This window comes from Strongylocentrotus purpuratus, unplaced genomic scaffold, assembly GCF_000002235.5.
Source record: "Strongylocentrotus purpuratus isolate Spur 01 unplaced genomic scaffold, Spur_5.0 spur5_scaffold_9, whole genome shotgun sequence".
In the NCBI taxonomy this organism is placed as follows: domain Eukaryota; kingdom Metazoa; phylum Echinodermata; class Echinoidea; order Camarodonta; family Strongylocentrotidae; genus Strongylocentrotus; species Strongylocentrotus purpuratus.
Window position 1 is genome coordinate 6,985,488 of NW_022145615.1, and position 20,495 is coordinate 7,005,982.

General features: G+C 38.1%; 1 protein-coding gene, 1 long non-coding RNA gene and 6 other non-coding genes across 8 annotated transcripts; 7 read left to right on the forward strand and 1 right to left on the reverse strand.

Annotated features, from left to right (window-relative positions):
* Nucleotides 1-1,426: 1,426 nt before the first annotated feature.
* Nucleotides 1,427-3,715, reverse strand: LOC105440826 (fibrinogen C domain-containing protein 1-like). Its single transcript, XM_030977064.1, has 3 exons — nt 3,551-3,715; nt 2,444-2,660; nt 1,427-1,749 (listed from the first exon to the last, which is right to left on the reverse strand). Exons 1-3 carry the CDS (start codon nt 3,713-3,715, stop codon nt 1,427-1,429), a joined length of 705 nt encoding a protein of 234 aa, XP_030832924.1.
* Nucleotides 3,716-6,254: 2,539 nt separating this feature from the next.
* Nucleotides 6,255-8,763, forward strand: LOC115920636. The gene is made up of 2 exons (XR_004062442.1): nt 6,255-6,698; nt 8,002-8,763. It is a non-coding gene; the product is annotated as an uncharacterized LOC115920636 (long non-coding RNA).
* Nucleotides 8,764-13,098: 4,335 nt separating this feature from the next.
* Nucleotides 13,099-13,170, forward strand: TRNAC-GCA. Its single transcript has one exon. It is a non-coding gene; the product is annotated as a tRNA-Cys (tRNA).
* Nucleotides 13,171-13,963: 793 nt separating this feature from the next.
* Nucleotides 13,964-14,035, forward strand: TRNAC-GCA. The gene has a single exon. It is a non-coding gene; the product is annotated as a tRNA-Cys (tRNA).
* A 3,955-nt stretch (nt 14,036-17,990) lies between these two features.
* TRNAC-GCA lies at nt 17,991-18,062 on the forward strand. The gene has a single exon. It is a non-coding gene; the product is annotated as a tRNA-Cys (tRNA).
* A 467-nt stretch (nt 18,063-18,529) lies between these two features.
* TRNAC-GCA lies at nt 18,530-18,601 on the forward strand. The gene has a single exon. It is a non-coding gene; the product is annotated as a tRNA-Cys (tRNA).
* A 630-nt stretch (nt 18,602-19,231) lies between these two features.
* On the forward strand, nt 19,232-19,303 carry TRNAC-GCA. Its single transcript has one exon. It is a non-coding gene; the product is annotated as a tRNA-Cys (tRNA).
* A 768-nt stretch (nt 19,304-20,071) lies between these two features.
* TRNAC-GCA lies at nt 20,072-20,143 on the forward strand. Its single transcript has one exon. It is a non-coding gene; the product is annotated as a tRNA-Cys (tRNA).
* The last annotated feature ends 352 nt before the right edge of the window (nt 20,144-20,495 follow it).

The following is a 20,495-nucleotide window of genomic DNA, read 5'->3' on the forward strand; positions in this document are numbered from 1 at the left end:
AGCATATTATATTAGACACTAGTTGGGCAAATAAGTTGGATAAAATATTATATGCAAAATGACATTAGTACCGGCGGGACTCGAACCGCGAACCTTGTGATCCACAGTCGATCCAATCGACCACGAATCGTCTAATATAAGAATATAAACCTATATTGTTTGATAATAATGTTGCCCGACTTACGTTTGCCCAGTTACATCTGCCCAACTTATATTGCACATGTAATTGGGTAAATACATGTAGTAAATGGCTGGGAGAAAATAACCCAAATGTTGGACAAAAATGGTCCAATTCTAATTTGCCCAATAACATTACCCAATTATTTCATCGGTTACTACATGGTTGGTAGGAAATAACCCAATCGTTGGACGACATTTGCCCAACATCGATTTGCCAAGTAACACCTACCCAACCTATTTTTTACCTTTCATGAGGTAACTTCATATACAGTGTGAGTCAAAAAAAAGTTTACACCTAGAAAATTGCTAATTATTTTAAAAGTCATAGAAGAACATTAAACTGTTATATGTCTTATGAAAGAGTGTTTTATCCCAAATCATTTGGTACCATTTTTGTGTAGTATGTGTTCACGCTTGGATGAACAAGAGACATTGTTTGCGAGAGTGCAAAAATCGACTTGCGCCAAAGTTGCATAATTATGTGATGTTTGAATAAAACAATTGGGATTTGGGTATTAATTCGGTCTTTGCAGATCCAAATAACACCCCTAACAAAATTAATCATGCCACACATATCAAATATCGAATATCAAGTATCAACGAACACTTGTGCGCGTGTGTGTGGGTGTGTGTGACTTTGCCCTTTGCACAAAACATATGCAATGCATTTCATTCGATACATTCAATCCATTCTCTCACTCCGCTAATTCCAACATAATACAGACTGTAGGCATCACTTTGGCGCAAGTCGATTTTTGCACTCTCGCAAACAATGCCACCTGTTCATCCAAGCGTGAACACATACCACACAAAAAAGGTACCAAATCATTTGGAATAAAACACTCTTTCATAAGATGTATAATAATTTACTGTTCATAGATGATTTAATTAGCAACTTTCTAGGTGTAAACTTTTTTTTGACTCACACGGTAGTAAACGGTTAGGAGAAAATAACCCAATTATCGGACGAAATTTGCCCAACTTCGATTTACCCAGTGATATCTACCCAACTTGTTTAACAGTGTACAAAGCTCAAGTTAAAATCTATACAAGCCGCATTAAATATATTGTCAGGCCTTTGGACTTTCACACAAGGCATAATTACCGCTATCCGTATATACATAATCTCTCTCTCTCTCTCTCTCTCTCTCTCTCTCTATATATATATACCGTATATGTTACCGGAATGTATTTCGAAAGCTCACATTCGAGATAAGACTAAACAAATGGCGCAAACGTGAATGAATTAAGAGGATTCTCTCAACTTCATCTCTGTAGATTTCATGAATATTGATTCATACATGTAGTTCCATGCAATCCCCGGAACCTCGTAAATTCCATAAACGCCATTTAAATTTGAGCTGTAACAATCGCCATACCACCAAGCCCCTCGGTAGACAATTGCACAGTTACTGTTTGAATTATCATTGTCCATGTCATAGGTCGAGAAGCCTCTATTTTTGCCTATATAGAGTGCTTCTCCTGCATTACCAGAATATGATGCGAAATCGAGTTGGTAACTGCATTGGAAAGAAGGACAAGTAATAAACAGATTAGCCTGAATGTAGTCTTGAAAGGGTCCATACAAACGAAAATAAAAGTACATTTTCTTTTTAAAAGTGCGTGGGAGTGCCACGGTTGGAGTATAGCACCCTTTTGCGATTGTTTTCATCGATCAGCGCTCCTTCAAACACAAGAATGCGGAGAAAGTATTAACATTGTTCTATTATTGATCAATACATAAGGATGAAACAAAGCAAACACAAACAAACAAACAAACAAAACAGTATTTCGATTGTGAGTGAGCATTTAAGGTTTTCGCATGAATGGACAGATTGGACACACACAAACAAAAATGTAAAACGTTTTGACCCCTTTTACAAACCAGTGCTGAGGAGTGGGACAGGATTAAACCAAAGAATTAAGTAATTGGTTATCTCTGCACGGATTACAGTTAATACAGTTATTGGAAACAATGGTGACCATACAAAGTTTTGACATTTATTCCAATATGTTTATGCACAGGGGTGTACTCACTTTTGTTGTAACTCTTTTTTACAATTATCTTTCATGCGCTATACTTTTCGAATGGAATTAATATTGTATAATATTTCATAATATATATATATATGTATATATATATATATAAAATAAGTAATAATTAAAACAGTAAAAATAAAAACCCTTGTGTGTACAATTCGTGAAGGGGGATTTTTGTATTAAATATATCGAATGGTTGTATAAGAAATGAGAATGATGGAACCATACTTTGTGATAGGGCTTCCAATGCTGAATTGACCATAATGTGCATAGAGTTGAATGTTGCCGTAATCCACCATATCGACTCGGAGCTCGACCCCACCTTTGGACAGCAAATGAATGATATCTAACCCCAACCAGTATTCACCGCTGACGTCACCAAATCCTTGAACATACTCAGAATAGTTGCGGTAGAAATTGACAGACCCATCATAACGTTTCTGCATTGTATGACAAATAATATAGAATTCACTGATGAAATCGGTGAAATTAGTCTTACACTTTGAAGCCAACTTAAAGGGCAAGTCCACTCCAAAAATAACGTACTTATACCAGAAGCAGACAAATCAGACGAACCAATCAAAAAAAGGTTTGATCAAAATCGGATAAATCATAAGAAAGTTATGAATTTTTGAAAAAGTATGTAAAACCATGGACAGTGGAAATCACTACACAAATTGCCAATTTGGTTATCAGTTTGTGACGTCATGTCTTCACTATTTATCAATTGCTTTATATATTTTAATCCCATTAATTTCCCTCTTTATCCCCCAAAACTTGATTCCCCCATACCTTTGCTCGGGTTATATGATTTGTATCATATTGCGTGCATGACATTTCACAACATATTTTATGAACTTCTAAAAATTGATACTATTTTCTGAATATTGTATATTTATATAAATTAATAGTTTATCAAAATTCACATTTTTCATGATTTAACTAACAAATATTACTCTCTATAAGTGCATCCACACACAAACATATTACTATAAATCTAACTTGGATGCTGGTGTGAAGAAATAAGATTCTTAGGGGGAAATTTGGAAATTCATATTATAAATGATAAATTATATATTATCAATATAAGAAAATAATTAGTGGATAGTGAGGCAATGGCGCCACAGAATCATGAGTTAGTTGCCAATTATTTTGTCTTGTGATTTTCAAAGTTTCAAACCCCCTCACACCATCCTAATCGCATCAGGGAGATCCCCTCCCACCATCCTACTCGCATAAGGGTGACCCCCTCCCACCATCCTACTCGCATCAGGGTGACCCCCTCCCACCATCCTACTCGCATCAGGGAGATCCCCTCCCACCATCATACTCGCATCAGGGCCGGGTGACCCCCTCCCGCCATCATACTCGCATCAGGGTGACCCCCTCCCACCATCATACTCGCATCAGGGTGATCCCCTCCCACCATCCTACTCGCATCAGGGTGACCCCCTCCCACCATCCTACTCGCATCAGGGTGACCCCCTCCCGCCATCATACTCGCATCAGGGCCGGGTGACCCCCTCCCGCCATCATACTCGCATCAGGGTGACCCCCTCCCACCATCATACTCGCATCAGGGTGACCCCCCCCCCCCCCATCCTACTCGCATCAGGGAGATCCCCTCCCACCATCATACTCGCATCAGGGCCGGGTGACCCCCTCCCGCCATCATACTCGCATCAGGGTGACCCCCTCCCACCATCCTACTCGCATCAGGGTGACCCCCTCCCACCATCCTACTCGCATCAGGGTGACCCCCTCCCACCATCATACTCGCATCAGGGCCGGTGACCCCCTCCCGCCATCATACTCGCATCAGGGTGACCCCCTCCCACCATCCTACTCGCATCAGGGTGACCCCCTCCCACCATCCTACTCGCATCAGGGTGACCCCTCCCGCCATCATACTCGCATCAGGGTGACCCCCTCCCACCACCCTACTCGCATCAGGGTGATCCCCTCCCACCATCCTACTCGCAGGAGGGTGATCCCCTCCCACCATCATACTCGCATCAGGGCCGGGTGACCCCCTCCCGCCATCATACTCGCATCAGGGTGACCCCTCCCACCATCCTACTCGCATCAGGGTGACCCCTCCCACCATCCTAATCGCATCAGGGTGACCCCCTCTCACCATCAGACTCGAATCAGGGAAATCCCCTGCACCTTCCTTCTCGCATAATGCGAGAGACGAAGAATTTCGTTTTCACTACAAATTAAACAACACGACATGGCATCATTTGACATAATCATAAACTTCAATTACATAAAAAGAAAAGATAATGGAATGCACCTGAAAAACTGTCCATCCTCCGCCGTCGGTTATCATATCACAGTAAACATCAATCGCATCCGCGCCACTAGGAATGGTGGAGTAGACACCACTTGTATGATAGCCCATTGAATAGAGCATCTTGCACGAATTTGGCAGAGTGCACTCAAAATGGCGCCCGGATGCAAGTTTCCCCATACTAGGGCCGGACTTGTTTGGCGTTAATACCAGCCTTGGGCCGAGTTGTATAGATCTCCCGTCAGGTAGAGTTATATTGCCACATGATGCAGGGCCTAGAGTGCAGAGCTTACTGCATTCACCGACTACACATGAAAATCAAGAAGTTCACAAATTAAGTTAATTGGTAATAAATAAAAAATTGCAACGCAGATCGAAACTCATGAATCTCTTTAAAGCCCCACTGTCCCACTTGTAGCTACTTGCTCCCTCTATATAGAAAACTTCCCCAATCGGTGCCTGTTCTTCCCCCTTGATCCTCTTTTTCTTATGTTAGTTGAGAGCTGAGTTGATGAGATAGCCACTTGTCAGTGACCTAGCTGGGTGGTCTTATCCCTTCTGGCCCAGTAGTATTGACCGTCTTTAAAGGCCATCTGTACTTGTTTACAGGAGGGATTAGACCACCTTGCAAGGTCACATCAAATCAGCTCTCAATTAAGAGGATCATGGATAGCGCTGATCTTTGATTTGTTATTAAAACCTTATGCCCTATACGTGCTTAAGCAATGGCTGTAAAAACATCTCTTCTCTTACTTTTACTACATGTTTATGTTTATGTAATAATTTTTGTAAAATATTGATAATAAGTCACAATTAAAAAAACAAGGAGAATCACAATTCACACTTACCAAGAAGGAAACTCGCCCAGATAACGATAAGATACATAACCAGACCTTAGTAATAACGATGTTCGCTTTTTCAAATATGCAGATGATACTGCAAGCAGGGGGATGATGATCAGATGCGATGAAAATAACTATCGTTCGAAAATCGAGCAGTTTATCAAATGGCGTGATGAAAATTACCTTCAACTAAATCAGTCCAAACGAAATAAATATTGTTGACTTTAGAGTTGCTACGCAACAACATTAACCGGTGAAGCTTAAAGATTGAAACATTGTGCTACTACATAACAACACGAACCAGTAAAGATCAAAGATTCAAACATTGAGTTGCTACATAACAACACAAACCAGTAAACATCAAAATTTAAAACATTGAGTTGCTACATAACCTGGCAGAAGAATGGAAGGCATGAATCCTCCAAAAAGCTAAACAGATCATTGCGATCATTGCTTTCAAAGAAAGGGAACATGCATACGCGTACCCAAGCTAACACTGAGTGAGGGCGGGGGGGGGGGACGTCGTGTGAGAAAGGTGGAAAGACAAGGAAATGGCGCTTAGTGACAGTAACGACGAATAAGGGAAAAACTTTTGGGACACAAAAAAATGTGCTCTTACCCCCCCCCCCCCCCCCCCCCCCCCGCTTATTCAGCGGCTGGCCGAGTCGTTGTAAAATTTTCGGCCCGATTTAAAAATGTTAACCCCCTCCCCCTCGAAAATCCTGCGTACGCCACTGTCAGCATTCAACATTGCAAAATCTCGCTTGGTCGATACACCCCTCGCCCAATAACGCAGAACTATGATATGACACTCCGCCCACGCTCCCGGCCGTGATTTATCCATGGCTGGTGTAATAATATTTTTTCTTTTTTATTTCCACTCACATAATATTGTGCACTGTAAAAATTTGCTGTAACTCATGCAGTAAAATACTGTGATTTACAACAGTAATATGTTGTAATAACGATTTTACGATAATTAACTGTATAAGTACGTTGCTGTACAGTATATTGCTGTAAACATCAGTGTCGTAGAGCATGGGAACAAATATCTACAGTAAGCTAGTGTAAAGGAGCGTGCAAAAAGCATTGTGGGATACAGCGCACATGCGCATTAGGCGGATCGGCTGCATATGCGCGTATGCGTTGCACGTGATTGGCTCCCGCGCTAGCCCGCCACGCCGCGCCGCCATTTTTAATTTTCTGCAAAGATTTGAGCTGAGATATATAGCTGAGCTGGCCGGCCTGATCCTGAGCAACGAATCTGAATCTGTTCTGTTCCTGGTCCTGATCCTCGAGCTGGGATATTGATGACCAATAAGTCAATTCCAAGGGGATCCGAGGTAAGTTACAGATTGCCAATTATCAGAGTCATGATTTGATTTGTATCCCGCTGAAGTGAAGAATTGTCAGACTGTGGAAAGTATAGGGATTGTGTTTGTAATTGTTCCGTCTACGGTATATGTGTACTGTACGTGCTGTGCTGTGGTGTGTGGGACAGAGTCGGTAGTGTTAGTGCAGCACATGACACTGTACTGCAGTACCAGCGTACAGTGTCACTGTCAATGCGATGCCATTGCACATGGATATGCATGCTCACGTTAAATTGGAAATGTCTAACGTCAAGACCATCAAGACTTATAACTTATAGGACACCGCACACACTACGATCGACTACAGCATCAGTCCATCATGAGCACACTGCGTGATCAGTTGAATACGCACAAGTCTAAGCTCATGTAGTGTAGTCTACAGCACGTTACTGAAGAAATTACAGCAAAGTACTGGCAATCCTGCTGCATAGTGTAATTTTACTTAAAAGTTAAAATATGAAATAAAATTACAGTAAGTTACTGTAAAATTACTTAGTATTTTACTGTTACTTAGTAATTTACAGTAAGTTACTTTAAAATTACTGTAATTTACTGTAAAATTACTGTAATTTACTTTTTTGAAGGTCGCAGCGTTGTCATAGCAACCAAATAGGCCATTCCGTAACTGGCAGTAAGTTACTGTAAAATTACTGAGTAATTACTGTAAAATTACTGTAATTTACAGTAACTTACTGCTAGTTTACAGTAAATTACAGTAATTTTATTTCATATTAATTTTGAGTACTTGTCTACTGTAATTCACTGTAATTTTATTTACAGTAACTGTAGGTTATATCTACAGTAAGTTACCATCAATTTTTACTCAAAGTATCTGCCTGTAAACTTTCCTACAGTAAATCACTGCATTTCTTAGAGTAAATTGCTGTTACCGTAGGTTCTTCAAATACTAACAGTAAATTACAGTAATTTTTGTCTTTAAGGATTGTAAATTTGTTTTACAGAAATCTATTGTAGTTTCATTTACCGCAAATGAATGTTAATTTCACTTATGTAGTAACATTCATAGCCGTGAAATCAAATGTTTTTTGCTGAAGGTTTCGCATACAGTCATCATCAGGAGGCTCGTGACAACTGGTTATATTTGATGAATTTATGTTTTTCTTTCGATTTTCTTTTGTATTTTTTGTCCTTTATCTTTTTTTTTATTATTCATTTATCATTTAAAAACTTTTAATCTGTCAATGCTGTACATAAAAAGTTATGTGTACGTATGCATATTAAAGGTATTGTTTTCCGCTCTTCTTTCTTGCAGTATGCCATGGATTACTGCTGAAGTCACACAGTGTGCATGCTGAAACACTAATCAGACGGATGCTCTACATGGACATCATATACCCATGTACGTTTGTAAGCTATGTAATCATTCTTCTGGATCATTGAAGCGGTTTTCTGAACACTTTTCAGTCCATAGAAATGTGGTGAATTTCGATTTCCCGTGTGGTGTTCCTGGCTGCAATCGAACATTCAGAAATTATTCATCCTTCAAAACCCATGTGCATAGGGATCATCAACCATTTTCAAGAAAAAAAGATGCCCAGTTTTTCTGCGTTTCTACCTGGAATTGTCCACTCTGTGCTGTAAAATGTGAGGAAATCCATGACATACTTTCTCATCTTAGAGTTCATATCAAACACGGAGTTGAAATACGCTGTCCTTTTGCCAATTGCAAAAAACGTTTTTCAGTGAGGTCGTCTTTTGCGTCACATATATCAAGAGTTCACAATAAGTTAGACCAGATTCAGTTAGACTCAACTTCAAGTGAAACTGGTACTGTGTTAACTGAATCCGCCCAAGAAAATAATCAGGAGTTTCCTGGAAGACTGCACTCAAGTGACGAGGAAAGTGTGACAGATGATGAAGTAGATGTATCCGCTGACTCATTCAAACACAGCTTATCCTTGTTTTATCTGAAGTTGGAGGCAAAATTACTACTGCCCAACTCTACAATTCAGGAAATAATTGACACAGTTCAGGATATTCATGCATTAAGCCAACAAAATTTGATACCAAAATTGTGTCTAGCGGTCATTGAACTTCCTAGACAAAGCATTAGCACATGTATTCTGTGAGCCTGGCATGTGTGCAGCCTTGTCATCATAAGCATTGCTTGATTGTTTACTTACTGTTTTCCAAAATATGTTTTACATTACTTGCAATTTAGCATTATTTTACCTTAGTGAATTTTCATATATTTTAGTCTGTACATGCAATACACCTTTATTTTAATAAATTTAATAAGTCATGAAATAAATGAATTTGCCAAATATTAGGCCTATATTTAAGTAACCTATATTTTATTTCGACATATTTCAAGTTATATAATAATTTTTTTTTTTAAGTAACTTATATTTTATTACGATATATGTTACGTTATATGGTAATATGTTTTTTTATCATATTTAATACGTAGCAATATTGTAGCTAAACGAATTTCATAATTTTATGTTTTCATTTTACATGTACACAAATTGATCATATTTTCTATTTTCTTTGTTCATTGTGCACATTGGTAATTCTATTTCATTAATTTCTGTATATCATGTATATTTTCTTATTGTCAAGTATGTTTTACGGTTTTTGTTATTTTGCACAGCCCCTTTGTAAACCAGCCGAGTAGCTGAATAGGGCTTTTACCGTCAATAAATCAATCAATCAATCAATTGAATGACAGCTCATGAAGTTGAAACAAGTTTCTGTGCAGAATTGGCATGTAAATGAGACAAAAATACAGAAGAATATGAAACACGTATTAAAGATTACAAGTTTAATATAACAGAGCAACTCAAATTAAATGGGGTATTAGTTCAAAAGATAAATTAAACAAAAATAAAGTGAGTAATGTCTTTTGGAGAGATTCTACCAGGTATAGAGAGTTTTCCTTGATTCTGCCAGGTATATGGAGACTTTTCATTGATTGTATTCTGATAGTAGTTGTCGTTTAATAGTGGCTTTAAAGGAAGATAAAAGTGTATAAAATATGTCTTGTAAATTGAAGATAATTCTTTACAATAGTTTTTTACAATTCAGAATTTTAAAGTGAACATATTGTTGTCTGTTCGACAAATAATTTTTGACCCAAGAAAGTGCAGTGCCCCTAAGCCATACGTTGTGATTTAGCATATCAATGCCTTAAAGCCGCTATGTCTGCACAATTGCATGTGTTATTCTGTCGTATAATTAAATTAATGCTAGGTCGGGTGAATGATTTTTTTTAAAGCCATATTGGTTGGGATTAAGCAAGTTATGTGTATTTCAGATTGGTATAATCTAAACAATTTTTTCAAGAATTTTTGAGATACTGGAAGGATGACTATGGGTCTGTAGATTCTTGAGTACTTGAACTTTTGGAGTTTTTAGTGGTTTTACTTGTTTTAATGTTTTACTTGATAGTTTCTTTGCAAGCATTTTCATAATGTTACACTATTTGAGAAACTTGTTTTATGGAGCGTTGATTACCCAATAAAGACTTTAATAATGATTTTTTGTGTTCAGAAAGCTTGTTTTTTCCTCAAATTAACAGGATGATGCTGCTAATGTCAAGTTAGAATACTGTACTTATTACATTAACTTAATGTAAATGAGAGAAATAGATTAAAAAAAATAACAGGATGATACTGCTAATGTCACAGTAGAATACTGTACTTAATACATTAACTTAATGTAAATGAGAGAAATAGATAACAAAATAACAGGATGATACTGCTAATGTCACAGTAGAATACTGTACTTATTACATTAACTTAATGTAAATGAGAGAAATAGATACAAAATTAACAGGATGATACTGCTAAAGTCACAGAAAAGCTGTACTTATAACATTAACTTAATGTAAATGAGAGAAATAGATACAAAATTAACAGGATGATACTGCTAAAGTCACAGTAGAAAAGCTGTACTTATTACATTAACTTAATGTAAATGAGAGAAATAACATTAATTTACTGTAGAGAAAAACTTACAGTACATAACTGTAAATACATTTAAATTACTGTGAATAAAATTACATTAATTAACTGTAAGAAGAACTTACAATAAATACTGTAACCTTATACATGAAAAATTTACAGTAAGCTTACAGTATTTTAATGTCTTACAGCAAGTTACTGAAAAACTTACAGGAAGTTACTGTAATGTCAAAGTTACAGTAATTTACTGTGCAACAAAGTTGCCAGTAATTTACTGTAATTTCTACAGTGAAATTTTTAACAGTGTGTGCTATCACAATCATGATTGTTTCATTTTCCCTTTAAAGCAGGCGCGTAGCCAGAGTCGAGAATGGAACAACGAATCGTCTTCTTACCCTAATAATTTCATTAAACTATGAAAGGTCAAAGCTTCCGCACTTCGCGCGGGAGGGAAAAACTCAATTCAGACAAGGAAAAAGGGTCGAGAATAGCACAACGAATCGTCTTCTTTCTCTAATAATTTCATTAAGCTATGAAAGGTCAAAGCTTCCGCGCTTCGCGCTGGAGGGGGGGGGGGGGAAACTAAATTCAGACAAGGAAACAGGGTCGAGAATGGTACAACGAATTGTCTCTTTCTCTAATAATTTCATTAAACTATGAAAGGTCAAAGCTTCCGCTCTTCGCGCAGGAGGGGGGGGGGGGACTTAATTCAGACAAGGAAAAAGGGTCGATAATGGTACAACGAATCGTCTTCTTTCTCTAAGAATTTAATAAAACATCAAACCTTCCACGCTTTGCGCCGTAGGGGAAAAACTGAACTCAGACAAGGATTAAGAGTCGAGAATGGTACAACGAATCGTCTTCTTTCTCTAAGAACTTAATGAAAAGTCAAAGGGATTATAACTCATGATCTGTGGCCCATCTTTGCTATAGTGTACGTAAGAAGGCCGTACTAGCGATCAGATCGAGCCATGGTGATCTCATAAGACGGCCCTATATAAAAGACCGAATCTGTCACCAAAGAGAACTGATACGGCTCTTTCTGCTTTATCAGAGAACGCAATATCGAGAAGATGGTAATCGTTATCCTTCCAAATATCAAGATTGTCAACAGCCCCACCCCCCCCCCCCCCCACCTCTGTGTGTCTGGAAATGCACCTTCTTTTCCGGGTAAAAACAAATTGTCAGTCTGAAGCATGACCTGCCCCACCCCACCCCCATTAAAACAAACATCGTTCCTGTCCCTCCTTAAAGGTACTATGTCCCTTTACAGGCCAAACAAATGAAAAGGTCAAATTTCAAAGGCATTTGAAAGATAATACTAATTTAGAACTCCCCTTAAAAAATGAGGCTTGAAAATGTCTTTAAGAGGGAAAATAACGACTATATAGTTGTCAAATCGACTTAGGAGCTGTAGAGCCAATAAGTAATAGTCTTTATTTTCAGACCATTGTACCGCATGGTCGTACGTTTTATGCGGCGCAAAGATTCAATCAGTTTAATTTTGGCCATTACAAGAAGTGGGTTATTGATGTAGACAACTCCTTTACAGCTCATTTTATGTATGTTATTACCAAAGAAGAAGAAAAAGCCAGTCAATCACTCAATACTGACAATAGTGTCTGACAGTCAAGTCTAGCAAGTAAACAGGTTTCCTTGCATAATTTGAATATAAGGACACTGCTAACGTTTTAATTCACAGATAGGACATACATGACATATTCATAATTCCTGCAAAGTTCTAAAAAATTTGAGGTTGGCTGCAAAAGGGACATATTAAGGGCTGCAACCCCCCCCCCCCCCCCCCCCCCCGAAAAAACATCAAATTGACTAATTTCTAGCTCGAGGTGTTGTGGTCGAGTGGATACGTGACCGGACTATCGATCACAAGGTCCGCGGTTCGAGTCTCGTCGCGGCACTAATGTCCGTTGGCAAGACATTGATCTACATTTGCCACACTCAACCCAAGTGAGGTAAATTGGTTCCTGGTAAGATTATTCCTTGAAATTCACTGTGCCCTAATAACGACGGCCGGAGCTAAAGCTAGGGTAATAACTTCCAAAGCTCTTTGGAAGCGCATAGAGATGTTATTTCATAACGTATTATGCGCTATACAAGAACTGAAGTAGTATTATATTATTATATAGACGAAAAGAGGACAATAAACAAGACAGAAAAAGCATAGACCTACAAGTACAGAATAACCACTTTTTTTTGAGAAATTTAAAAAGTACATTTGATTTTTACAATTTTCTTTGAAAAAAAGAGCTATAAGAAGGCACTTGTATTTTAAATATCTAAATGACCGACTGTAAGTAAGCCCACGATTTCCTTTCTCAAAATGTACATTTTCCAGTTAATTCTGTATCCTGCGCCCATATATTTAAGGTAACAGTACTAGTGATCACAATAATTGAAAATTAAACAAATTGGCAAATAGCGAAGGGGGTATAGCTCAGTGGTAGAGCATTCGACTGCAGATCGAGAGGTCCCCGGTTCAAATCCGGGTGCCCCCTTGTCACTTTTTTTTCTTGTACAATAAGTCATGAATGTCGTATACTCGGCAGGTCGAGAGGTTTAAATACTCGTCTTGATTATACGAACTTCAGGTTGATCGAGACACGGCATTTCGCTTACGCCTGACAAACGCAGTCTATAGGCTTTCGAATATGGATCTTTGATTGATGATCAATATTATGGAAAAATACCTTTGTGAAAACAGACATTAATGATGAAGTTGCTGGTAAACTCTTAATGATAGCAACGGGGGTATAGCTCAGTTCACTTTCTGTCAATCAATATTATGGAAAAAAATACCTTTGTGAAAACAGACATTAATGATGAAGTTGCTGGTAAACTCCAGATGATAGCAACGGGGGTATAGCTCAGTTCACTTTCTGTCAATCAATATTATGGAAAAAAATACCTTTGTGAAAACAGACATTAATGATGAAGTTGCTGGTAAACCCTTGATGATAGCAACGGGGGTATAGCTCAGTGCACATTCTGTCAATCAATATTATGGAAAAAAATACCTTTGTGAAAACAGACATTAATGATGAAGTTGCTGGTAAACTCTTGATGATAACAACGGGGGTATAGCTCAGTGCACATTCTCTCAATCAATATTATGGAAAAAAATACCTTTGTGAAAACAGACATTAATGATGAAGTTGCTGGTAAACTCTTGATGATAGCAACGGGGGTATAGCTCAGTGCACTTTCTCTCAATCGATATTATGGAAAAAATACCTTTGTGAAAACAGACATTAATGATGAAGTTGCTGGTAAACTCTTGATGATAGCAACGGGGGTATAGCTCAGTGGTAGAGCATTCGACTGCAGATCGAGAGGTCCCCGGTTCATATCCGGGTGCCCCCTTATCACTCTTTTTCTTGTACGATGTTGTCATGAATGTCGTATACTTGGAAGGTCAAATGGTTTAAACACTCGTTTTGATTATATTATACGTGGTTGATGGAGACACGGCATTTCGCTTAATCCTAACGCCAGACAGCTTAAGCTTTAGAATGATGATTTGCGTATGACCCAACCCCCTCCCCCCCCCCCCCCCCCCCCCCCCCCCCGTTAAAGAAAGAAATATTTCGCTGGCCCGTCAAGTCGAAATGCGGCGAATAGTTTTTAAATGAGGGCAGCAACTCAAAAATGTCATGACATCAAACATTCATACACTTTTTACATTTATTTTTCTAAAAATTGTTGGCGAATCTGTACATAACTTTCTTAATAGGTTTTTTAAAAATCCGTTGAAGTGGGCTTTCTTGCATTTGTAAGTCCTTGCCCGACAAAGATTAAGATTTTTTTTTTGGTGCTAGCGTGGAGGCACATGATCTAAAATAAAAATCCCAGAATCTTTGAGAAGAAAACACCAAACAAACAAGCAAATTTCAAGTTTACGCTAACATAGTAATGTCTCTTCCATCTTGCTAACAAGTACACATACAAAGCAAAACAACAACAACAAAAACAAACAGCAACAATGAAAGGGTTATCAAACTCGAACTGAGCCAGGGGTGCATGAAGGGGGGGGGCATATTTTTATTTAGAAATGCTTAATTATATTTGAAGTATTGGACATACCTGTCATCTGTAGTTCTCACGCTACATATTCTACTCAACCACACAAATAACACTTTATTCAAGAGCGTCATCGAATGAACGTTTCCACCATTGACCACGAAATTGCAACTTTGTATGTCTATTTTTGGTATATAAATCACCTTTTAAGGTGTTTTTCGAAAATTTCTTAATAAAAGTTGTGTATATTAAAATAGATTACATTACGAAAACGGTCGATTGTGTATGGAAAAGAAAATACTGAAGGTTGAAATTTCCCATGTAAGACTATCCGATTGTGGGCGCTTGACAGGGAGTAACTACAGCCATGGAAGATATTAATTTTAAGAGAAATAATTATACATCATGTAGACCGAGAAAGCAATCACTGATCGATATGCATGTTCATGTGAAAAATAGAGGCGGAATCTGCCCCTAGACAAAAGGGGTCGGGGTGGGGAAGGGGGGGGGGGGGTAATGTGTATTTGCAGCCCCGTGGCAACGCGCAATCTTACAACCGAGAAAAAGATGTGACGACATAATGCTTTTCCGCGTTCAAAGGCCAGCGCCTCTACTAATATGGGTCAATGCGTAAACTCTCCAAACTTTAAGATGTGACATCACAATGGTACCGGCGCGGCGCGCAAACTTTCATCCAATTAGCGTGCAGTAACCACTCACGTGATATCCCAATGCGTTACGCGCCGGTATGTTTACATTTCAAGAAATGTGTTGCTAACACTTCATTCTTTACTGAACTCCCCTCGCATTCAGATGTCTGTACATCTTGCTTGCTTCACAATGCCAAATAAGTCCATGAGAAGGTGTCGATTCTTTGGTCGATTCAGAAAGGCAGTGACCAAAGGTTTTCGAAAATTATGCTGCTGCGTTCGAGGTAAATAAATGAATGAGATATATGACATTCTCAAATATAAAGATGCATTCTCAATGATTAAAGAGGGGGCGGGTGAAAAAGGTGTTTACATGAAAGCTAGTCTGTACATGCCCACTTAAACGAGATAGAGGTCGTGTCTTTTCAAAACCAAGATACGATCGAGTTAAAAAAATAAAAATGACCGAAAAGCGTTGTGTGGATAAGAGAATGACATTACGATATTCTCATTATTGCCTACAGCATCTACTGATGACGAACGTCCAGTCGCAGTAACAGTTGATGATATTACATTAGTAAGTAAAGGAAATTAAATGAAATTAAAGGAATTAAAGGAATACCTAATACCTAATACCTAATACCTAATACCTAATACTTGACAGTCAGAGAAGAGAAGTGAATAACATGTTATATGATTGAAATTTGTATTCTTCTGCCGGTTCATACTTTTTCATTTTACGTTATACATTCATCATTATACATTCATCATTATTTGCCTCTTCTTCCTCCTCCTCTGTTTCTTCTTCTCCTTCTTCTTTTTCTTCTTGTACTTATTATCATTTCTGTCATCAGTTTAATGTTGTTATTATTATTATTATTATCTTTAATAAGTAATTCTTTTTTTTTCTTATCTGTCTGTAAATATTACTATTTTGACTTATTAATTGTTATACATGTCTGTAAGGGACCCCACTGGAAATAAGCTCTCGAGCTTTCATGGGTTGTCCTGTTCAAGCTGACTTATTTTTGATCTGTTATTATTGTATATTGTTGTATGTTGGAAGCTTGTCGAATAATAATCAATCAATCAGTCAAGTAAATCGTTTCGAACAAAACCGAAAGTCGAATCCTCTTCTGAAATTGTTTCAAGAATCAATGCCACGTCTAGTAGTATAAATAATAGACAGAATACACTGCAAATTGTAGTGTTTTTAAAAAAAATTATTCCAGACTAGAATGGACTTTCAAGTTCTCTTTGCTATTTTTACTGGAAATTAAGCAGTTCGTTCTGAAGCATAATAATTCTTCTCTTCACTCTTTTCCCCTTCTTTAATCTTGCAGTTCCACCTTGCAAGTGGAGCATCCAACTTCAATATTCCCAAAGTTGATGCGGATTGCAACATCGACACCAAATCGCACTTGGTCGTTCCTTCAGCCGTGTCTGACGACGACGGTTATGATGACGACAGCATGAGTTCGCTCTCTGACTGGTCTTCGCTATTCGATGAGAGCGACGATGATGACGATATGTCGAGTTTTACTACAGTTTCTGAACTATCGGACTTCACGTGGGATCTCTTCGAAGAGACCAACAGTAGCAAAATGGACTTGTCATTCTCCGAAGTGGATGACGACGGCGTGGATAATTATACCATCGCCCAAATGCTCCTCGAGCAGCTGCTTTACGAAATCGTATGATTTTGTTTGTCATCTCTGAATACGAAATAAAAATTGGGTTGAGAATGACAAAAAAGCTCATGTGTTTGTCCCTTTATTCTTCTGGATTCTTGTAGTCTCAAGACTGTAAAGAGAAGATTGTTTTGCTCTCCTCTCTCGATAAGAGCATGAAAAAAAAATCAAAGTTCGATACGAAGATAATTATGAAACACAATGACATTATGACGGATTTTTTTTCTCTGTGCCTCTTCCATGAGGATTTTTTTCTTACAATATTTACATTTTATACATAATATTTACAAATATATTATACAAAACACAAACAATATTTATCAAGGGTGAACTATGGAATATTTGCTGGAAATTACAACACATCAATTATTTTCTCCACTTCTTTGACATTGAATATTGTTTAATTCCTGAGTGATTATGACGGTATAGGGGACTGTGGATATTCGAACCTAGTCAAGATATTGACGAGAAATAACCATTCGTTGATGATACATCCCGGACAGGCGTATGTAAAATGACGTAATTGTACCTGATTCAATTAAAACAACCATCATTCCAGTCCCTCCTGCATCCCCCTCCCGAAAAAAGGCATTAAAAAAGCATCAAATTGACTAATTTGCAGCTTGAGACTATTATACAGACGAAAAGAGAACAATGAACAAAAGAGTATAAGCACAGACCTACAATTTCAGAATTACCACTTTTTTGAGAAATATAAAAAGTGCATTTGATTTTTACAATTTCTTTGAAAAAAAGAGCTTTAAGAAAGCACTTGTATTTTAAACTATTGTATTTTAAACATCTAAAGATGACGATAATAAATACCTGACCGTATAAGCCCGGGATTTCCTTTCTCAAAATGTAAATTTCCTGTTCCTTATAATTAAGGTTTACAGTAGGCCTACTATTAGTGATCAAGTTGATCATGAACTAACTGACAGAGTGGCATATAACGAAGGGGGTATAGCTCAGTGGTAGAGCATTCGACTGCAGATCGAGAGGTCCCCGGTTAAAATCCGGGTGCCCCCTTGTCACCTTTTTTCTTGTACATTGTTATGAATGTCATATGGTTTAAATACTCGTCTTGATATACGAAGGTTGATCGAGACACGGCATTTCGCTTAATCCTAACGCCTGACAGCGCTTTCGAATGTAGATTTTTTTGTTTGACCCCCGCCCCTTAACCCCATCTTAAAAAGAAATTTTGGGCTGGCCTACCAAGTCGAAATGTGGAGAATAGTTTTAACATGAGAGCAGCAACACAAAGACGTCATGACATCAAACATTTTATACACGTTTTACATTTCTTTTTCCTAAAAATGAAACTTGTCGAACAATGATTTATCTGGTAAGCTTTTTGAGTTATCTAGCGCCACCTTTGTTCAAGAACACTTCCTCTCAATCAATATTTATGCTCCTGTTAAACATGGAAAATATACCTTTGTGAAAACAGACGGTATTGATGAAGTTGCTGGTGAACTCGTGAACATAGCAACGGGGGTATAGCTCAGTGGTAGAGCATTCGACTGCAGATCGAGAGGTCCCCGGTTCAAATCCGGGTGCCCCCTTGTCACCTTTTTTTTTCTTGTACAATCGTCATGAATGTCATATGGTTTAAACACTCGTCATGATATACCAAGGATGATCGAGACGCGGCATTTTGCCTAATCCTAACGCCTAACAGCCTAAGCTTTCGAATATGGATTTTTGTATGACCCTGCCCCCTCCCCCCGTTATAGAAAGAAATATTTTTTGCTGCCCATGAACTCCAAATTGATAGAATAGTTTTAACATGAGGGCAGCAACCCAAAGATGTCATGAAATGAAACTTGGCGAATTAACTCTCTTTTTACATTTAAATATATTGCATGTATAAGCCTTTGCCCTATATAAAGATGACGATTATCAAAGTTTTCTGTTTATTTAATGTATTTCCTTGTATGCATATTTCTCTCCAGATTCAATTGTTACTATTTCATTTACATTACTTGTAATTCACTTTACATCATGATTATTCAACCTATGTCTGGTAAGGCTGTGGTACGCTTTTGAGTCATCTAGCGCAACGCTTGTCCAAGAACAGCTGCACTTTCTCACAATCAATATGTATGCTCCTGTTAAACATGAAAAATATAGGTCCTATTCCTTTATAAAGACATACAATATTGAGTTGATGATGATCGTGAGGTGACAGCGAAGGGGGTATAGCTCAGTGGTAGAGCATTCGACTGCAGATCGAGAGGTCCCCGGTTCAAATCCGGGTGCCCCCTTGTCACCTTTTTTCTTGTACAATATTGTCATGAATTGTATTTTCCTGCGGTACAACGTATAGCAGGAAAATGTGGTATATGCGGATCCTTTTAATGATTACGTAATAGGAGTGGCGAAACGCCACGATCCCGCGAAGCGGGATGATTTGAATAATTAGGCAGGTGAAAGTTATTGTATTGAGAGGAAAAGGAATTTTCAGAAGGCATAATAAGAGAGGGAAATGAGTGTGGTAGCCATTCTAGCTTTGTCAGACACTAGATACACGACACAACTTTCGATTGAAAAGTTTAATAAAGAACAATAGTTTGGTGTTTGTTTGTGTTGGTGGTATAGAGATTCGAATGGATTATATTTATTGTGACGATTTGCCATAAGCTTTTTCCAGAGCATTTGCCTTACTTAGTTTATCTCAGGTTTTTTTTCAACCTAGGGATTCGGTCAGGGCGTGGGGCAAAAAGTCAAAGCCCATGCAGGTTACGGATCAAAGCAGATCAAATTTAATATTTGTCAATGTTCCAGACACCGTCAGTATATATTTAGGTGTGAACGTTGACGATTCAGATTTAAATTATGCAATGTTAAGAATATTTACATTATTTTGTATTTTTAAAATCAAGAATGAGCTTAAAAACTGAAATTATTTGATGTTACAATACATCATCATAGCCTTTGTCTTCCTGGTGATGCTACAGCATGTCTGACATAGCAACTTGTGTGTTGCTATTGTATTAGTTATGTGTAACCGGTGCTCTCGTTTTTACAGCAAAGGGGGTATAGCTCAGTGGTAGAGCATTCGACTGCAGATCGAGAGGTCCCCGGTTCAAATCCGGGTGCCCCCTGCACGTATTTTTGTTTCGTTAGAGACGGTAGACACCCGTACACGAATTTTGTGAGTTCAAGCTCCCGGCGCGGCACTTATGCAATCTTAAAATGCATTTTGTATGATGTTGAAGCCCCCACCCATTATGAAGAAAAAAATAATCGCCTGCCTTCTGGCGTAGATGTGGATGGGATGGGTTTGACCTTGAGGATGACAATCCAAAAAAAGGTCATGACCTTAAAAGTGCTATGGTGATTAATCATCTTAGACTTATAATAAAAGTTATCCGATTGTGCATAATATTATTCAATGCCTAGGCTAAAGAAGAAAACTATTATCGCTTCATGTGCCCAAATAGATTTTTTTAAATC

Bases quoted from the DNA above. Each gene is read 5' to 3' on its own strand.
- LOC105440826 (XM_030977064.1), bottom strand. From the start codon at position 3,715: ATGGCGGGAGGGGGTCACCCTGATGCGAGTAGGATGGTGGGAGGGGGT. The intron at 2,661-3,550 runs GTATGATGGTGG...CATACAATGCAG, and splicing joins GTCACCCGGCCCTGATGCGA to AAACGTTATGATGGGTCTGT. The intron at 1,750-2,443 runs GTTCCATCATTC...GACCCTTTCAAG, and splicing joins AAGCCCTATCACAAAGTATG to ACTACATTCAGGCTAATCTG.